Source organism: Pistacia vera, unplaced genomic scaffold (assembly GCF_008641045.1).
Source record: "Pistacia vera cultivar Batoury unplaced genomic scaffold, PisVer_v2 Contig630, whole genome shotgun sequence".
In the NCBI taxonomy this organism is placed as follows: domain Eukaryota; kingdom Viridiplantae; phylum Streptophyta; class Magnoliopsida; order Sapindales; family Anacardiaceae; genus Pistacia; species Pistacia vera.
The window spans coordinates 535,339-541,716 of NW_022196480.1; the positions used below are offsets into that span (position 1 = coordinate 535,339).

General features: G+C 39.6%; 1 protein-coding gene across 1 annotated transcript; it reads right to left on the reverse strand.

Moving 5' to 3' along the window:
- LOC116111302 lies at positions 1-375 on the reverse strand. Its single transcript, XM_031397500.1, has one exon. The coding sequence runs from the start codon at positions 373-375 to the stop codon at positions 1-3; it is 375 nt and encodes a 124-aa protein (XP_031253360.1).
- Between the last annotated feature and the right edge of the window lie 6,003 nt (positions 376-6,378).

Sequence of the window (6,378 nt, forward strand, 5' to 3'; positions counted from 1 at the left end):
TTAGATACCACTAATCNCAACGAAGAACAAACCAATACACAAGTACAATCTGACTTTATCAGTAGACCCTCCATAGCGACCGTCCGTTTCGTCGTCGTCGTCGTCTTGATGAAGCTGCACGTGTTTCCAAGGGGAGAGGTTTCTGGGGTTCTTCAAGGAGGCGGAGAACCGCGAGGTGGAGGACTCACGAGAGTGGTGGATGGGCGAGCAGTGGTAGTAATGATGGGCAGGGGAGCCGGCGGGGCTGGAGCCGTATGACATCTTCTCGACGTCGTGGTTGGAAGGGCTCTGGACGTAGTATATGGGCCTCCTTGGAGACCTCGGCAGCCATGAGGCGTCAATGCTGGTCCCCTCTGAGTCAGTTTTTGCATGCATTGTTGGTCGGGGGTGAGAGGGTTTTGGCTTGTGATTAAATAGTAACGCAATGACTAAGAGTAATGTTGCTGTCATCCACGGTATTACATTGAATTTGTACAACAAATTACACAACATAACAAAATCTTAATCGTTCATTAATATTAAATTAAAATTAATCAATAATCAATACTTTATTACTTCATTTGATGTTTAAATTTAATGTACTATTATCGATGACTGAATTATTTTCCAATGACTAAAGGAGACAAGACAAATATGCCAACACATCTCCTTGTTAATGTTATACTTGTGTTAGATTTAAAAAGTCAAAAAATTTAATTATTTTTTATTAATATACTTAAAATGGTAATGTCTGTATTGTTTTAAAATACTGATAAACTTTGGGTGTGTTTGTCACATTATTTCTACCCATATTCTCAATTCTATTCCCCAAATATTGTTTGATATATTATTTGAGAAATATTAGTATATTTTTAATTATTTTTAAACCTTTTAAGTTTATTAATTTCATTAAATACCCCCAGAAAAAAAGTTTAAAAATTAACAAAAACACCTCCTAAACCCATACATGCAAGATTTCGACAACCACCATCAGTGATAGCTGAAATCTGTTACAACGGCCTACACCATGATTAGAACTGGCTAGTAATTCATCGATCTGGCCTTTTTCGGTCAGATCCATAATAGATCTGGCTGGAAAAGGCCAAATCTAGCTGTCGTCGATGGCCAAAGATGACCTTTTGTGGCTGTCGTTGGCTAGATCTAGCCATAGATCTGGCTTTTTTCGGCCAGATCCATAGTGGATCTGGCCGAAAAAGGCCAGATCTATGGCTAGATCTGGCCGTTGACGACCAAAGATACAGCTGTCGTTGATGGTCAATGACAACCATATCTTGGCTGTCGTTGACAACCAGATCTTTGGCCATAGATTTGGCCTTTTCTAGCCTGATCCACCGTGGATCTGGCAAGAAAAGGCTAGATCGGCGCATTATTGGCCAGATTCAGCCAATAGTGCGCCATTATACCAGATTCTGGCCAGCTTCTGACAGTGATAGCCGGAATCTGTAAATGTGGGTTGCTGGGCTGTTTTTACAATTTCTAAAAAAAATATTTGGCGGTATTTAGTAAATTAACAAATTTAGGGGGGGTTTAAAAGAAATTGAATAATATAGAATAATATTTTGAAAATAAGTTAATTTTACTGTTTAACTTTATTGGGAATACTAATAATAGTATTCACAAGAGCGTAACAAACGAAGCCATAATTTTTTTCAAATAAAAATCACAAGACCTGAGTGTGGCGACTTAGAAGAGAAGTATAGTCACAACTTGAAGGCTTGAGCTTGGATCAAGCCGTGACAGGCTGCCATTCTTCTGTGACCTTCCATGGCAGCGACCCATGCTCGTCCTTGCTCAAATAGACAAATACGATCATGGCTGCAGTGTTTTCTTTAATTGGTAAAGAGAGAATAAAAGAGAGAGGGAAGAGAGGAAGGAGAAGAAAAAATCAAAGAAAGAAGGGAAAAAGAGAGAGAGAGATGAAGAAGAAGGGGAGAGAGAAAGAAGAACTGAAGAAGAGAATTTAGAAAGAAAAAAAATTGATTGTGTGGCAAGTGAATGACGTGGCAGGTGATGTGGTATTGCCACATCAGTTGCCACGTTGATTTGTATGCCCCCTTTTTTTATTTCTCTTTTTAAGGCTAACATTTCTCAAAAAAACAAACCCAGCACAAGTTTTGCCCAAATTTCTGAGAAAATTTAACTCCTCGGACATCCCAAGTTTCCATTTAACAAAATGGCCTTGAAAATCTTTTTCATTTTTTTGATTTATTTTTTAATTTAGAAAAGCTGACGTGGCATAGTTAGGATTCATTAAACATGTAAAATGGGTTAAAATGAAAAGATTCAAACATATGTGGGCAAAGTATAATTAATGAAAGTTATTTAAAATTTGAAATTTGAAAATGAGCCCCACCCATTCAAATTGCTTAATCGAAATGTATTAGGCAAAAATTGACTGACAAACCCTAAACCTATTCTCTGAGATTTCCGACGACTATAGTCCCACATTCCTGCAAATTTTCGATCTATTTTCAATCCTAAAGCTTCCTTTCTTAAAACCATGGCTGACATTCACAATGAGGAGGAAAACCCAACACCACTTCGAATCCTAAAGTCCAGCGGTGCAAGCAGTTCAATGGCTACTCCGGTGGATCATCCGATCAATGAAGGTGGTCCACAGGTAGAGGAGACGACAGCGGCACAACAACAGAGAGAAGAATCGCAAAACGGTTTTGAAGAGGAGGACACCGGCAAGAATTCAGGCGAGGAAGAGGAGGTCGACGAAGAAATGGTACGTATTTTTACTTGTTTTTTTAATTGGATGAGAAAATGGATGATTTGTGCGAATTTGGGGGAATTTTGTTGCGCGAGAGGTTTAAGAACATGGAATTTTGTTTGGCACACCCTCTTCGGACCGAGGGGTTTCAGATTTATTGGAAGTGTTGTGGGTCATTTTGGAGTGTCGTGTCTCAGAGGATGGAATTTAGACTTGCGAAGTAGGTAGTAGATATAAGTCAAGGCCAACCTCAATCTTCCATCGGTTATAAAATCCTGGGTCAACCAAACCAAACAATATCAAACTTGATTTTATACCCCTGCATTCAAAGTTTCTTAGAGTTCTCTTATTGATAGCGAAAATATATGATTAGCTTTATCACATGGGAAAAATAAAGATGATTAACTTTATCTATGGTTTAGCTTGATTTTAGCCTAGTGTTGTTGCTTTGGTCATTGGCATTTTCTGGGGGGGATTATGTTGCCTGATTTTTAAGTTTTAGAAAGTGAAGGCAAGCTTTTGGAACTCATGGTGTCAAAAACTTGTGCTGCTACCTCTATATTTCCGCATTTAGCATACATGTCAACATGACTTGTCTAGAGGGATATATTGTTTAGTTTTTGGAAGTTCTTGTCTATATAAGCATGAATCCATTTGCCAAGATCAATCGCACCTAAATAACCACAAGCTAGAAGAATGCATAAAAAGGTGACATCATTAGGCTGTACATCTGATCGTAGCATTTGCCGAAATAACATTAATGCTTCTTTGTAGTGGCTCATTTGAGTATAGCCAGCAATCATAATATTCCATGAAATAAGATCCCTTTGCTCTGTACTGTCGCTTAAGCTATTTAGGATCGCTCAAGCGATCATGTTCGAGGCAGAATCAACATCTGCCCAGATCTAAGATTGCTTAAGCGATCTTTTGTATCGCTTAAGCGATTCATTGCTTTTACTCTTGGTCGCTTAAGCGATTTTAGATCGCTTAAGAGAACTTGTACGAGGCAGAATCAACATTTGCCCACATCTAAGATCACTTGAGCGATTCTTCGCTTTTACTCTTGGTCGCTTTCGCGATTGAGGTGATCGCTTAAACGATCATTTCTGGAAAACTCTTGGTCGCTTAAGCGATATATGTGGTTGCTCATATATCGCTTAAGCGATCATGGTCAAAACAGATTTTTCTTACTTTTCTCTTGAATTATGTAATAATCTCTCTTTACAGAGCGAATTTCTAAATTGATTGTATGATGCTTTTTCTTTGTTTACAAAGTATGTTGGCAGCCTATTAGTTGTTTTGGGTTTTTTTTTTTTTTTTTTTTGCTGATATTTTGTTTATATCGATTGTGCAGATTTTCCGAAGCGTAAACTATAAAGACTATGGGTTGGAGATTGTAAGCAATAAGGTACCATACTTCCTTGTAAGGGTGACAATCAGGTCGAGTTGGGAAGTTTTTATGAGAATAAAGGAGATTTTAAAGGGAGTGAGGAATAGTGAAGACCGATTCAAAGAGACTTGTTTCGGTAATTTTTTAGATATCGGAACAAATTGGAAAAAAGGCGTTCTAGGGGCAGGGAGTGCATTATATGTTGCTGCACTCAGTAAAAAGCAAAAAAAAGCAAGAAATGTGGTTCGTGGTGGATGGAAAGCCACTATGTTTTGGGATGATGGAATATGCCTTGGTGACAGGCTTAAGATGTGGGGAATTGCCAGATGCGGTTGAGCAAAAAAGAATAAAGGAGAGTAGGGCAACCATAAGGTTGGCTAACAAGGTTTTGCAAGGGCAAGCGTCTATTACGGGACACGATTTAGAGGAGAGGTTAGAAGTAGTTGGGTTAACCAATTCAGAGAAGTTCAAATTGTGCTTGGTATTGTTCTTACATTCGATCCTAATGGCTGCTGACTCAACAAAAGCCATTGATATTGATTGGGTGATGTTTGCAAGCAACTTGGACTTCTTTAATGCTTATCCGTGGGGATGGGTATCATTTAAGCGAACCATGGAGTCCCTGCAAGTAAAAGACATGGCATTAAAGCACTCCCAATGGACCAGGAAGAATAGACCGAGCACGTACAATTTGTTTGGCTTCCCATGGGCAATGCAGGTAAATATTAATAGCTTTTTGTTATATTTTTTATAATATATGTGTTTGAATTATGATATGGATTTTTTTTTTACAATGTAGGCTTGGATGTATAAGGTCGTCCTTGTCTTCGCTAAGGCGGGGGGGAGGATGAAGACTTCGGATGTGCGACAACAATTTCCTAGGATGTTGCGGTGGCACATCGAGAAGTGTACCCATTGGGATTACGACCAAACAGACATTGAAATTCAAGCAGCTTGGGTAAGATTAAAGGATTAAGCTTTTGAATATGCACTTGCTTTAAAATGTCGCTTAAATTTGATTGATTTTGTTTCTTATTGCAGGGAGTCGTCCGTCCCTTCCTCACTGCTACTAGGGGTGAAACGGAATAGCATTATGTCACACATCTTTCCAACCACTAGAGGATGAAAGCGATGAAGGGATAGACTGCCTGATGCGGTACCTAGAAGGGGTCACACATGTGAAGGCAGTTGTAAGGCCACTGCTTGAGAATATGGTTGACGCCAAGGATGATGAAGCTCCAATCGACTGGAGGGAGGAGGAGAGGGAGGAATAGGTTCGTATGCCTCAGCAAATCAGTACAACAAGTATCGCTTTGTCGAGGCATCAGGGTCAGGAGAATGAGGTGGTTGACCTCATAAACGGTCTGTTTGAGAGTTTTACAATAGCTGTTTATGAGAGGTTTGAGAAGATGGAAGAGCGGATGAAAATGGTGGAGGAGAAAGTGGATAAGGTGGTAGAGAAAGTTGGTAGGGTGGAGGAGGAAGTTAGTGGAGTATTAAAGGCGGTTGAAGTGCAACCTGGGCTGAAAAGAGAGAGCCGAAAGAGCAAGTTTGTCAAATCGCCTTACACTGTAGTAACACATGAAAAGAAGAGGAAAATGAAGAAAAAAATTGAGGAAGAAGCAAAAATGGAGGAGGTTAAGGAGGTTGCTAGAGGAAATGGGGCAGTGATAATGGAGGAGGGTAAGGCGGGAGGCGAAGGAAGTGGGGATGTACAAATGGAGGAAGGGGGAGGAAGTAGGAAAGCGAAAATGGAGTCAAAGGTCGATTTGTATAGGCCAATAGAGGAGGAAAAGAAAAAACTCTTCTATGCCTATTACAATGAATCTGGAAGTGATGCCCATATAAAGTGTAAGACCGTGGATTATCCTCGGGACTGGTTTGAAAAGATGTTGACGATGGGCAGATGGCTTGACTACTCGGTGAGTTATTTTCGCTTAATTTTCCTGGTTTTTGTTTATGTTTTCCATGAGGTATTGTATACTTATCATGTTGTTTTTATTTGATGCAGCACATCGATGAGGTATTGGCACTGATGAGGCTATAACAGACCAATAATGGTGATCTATTGTATCATTGTGCCATCACCGATGTGGCCTTTAGCCAAATGCTAATAACGACATATCACAGTTTAATGAAAAAGGTCATTGGTAAAGGTGCAACAAAAGGAGCTGAGCGAAAAAGATTGGGCACAGAAGACTTAGATTGCGTCCCTCATGATTTTAAGTTTGATGACAGGATCATACAGTATGTACGGGGGGAAAGGCCCAAA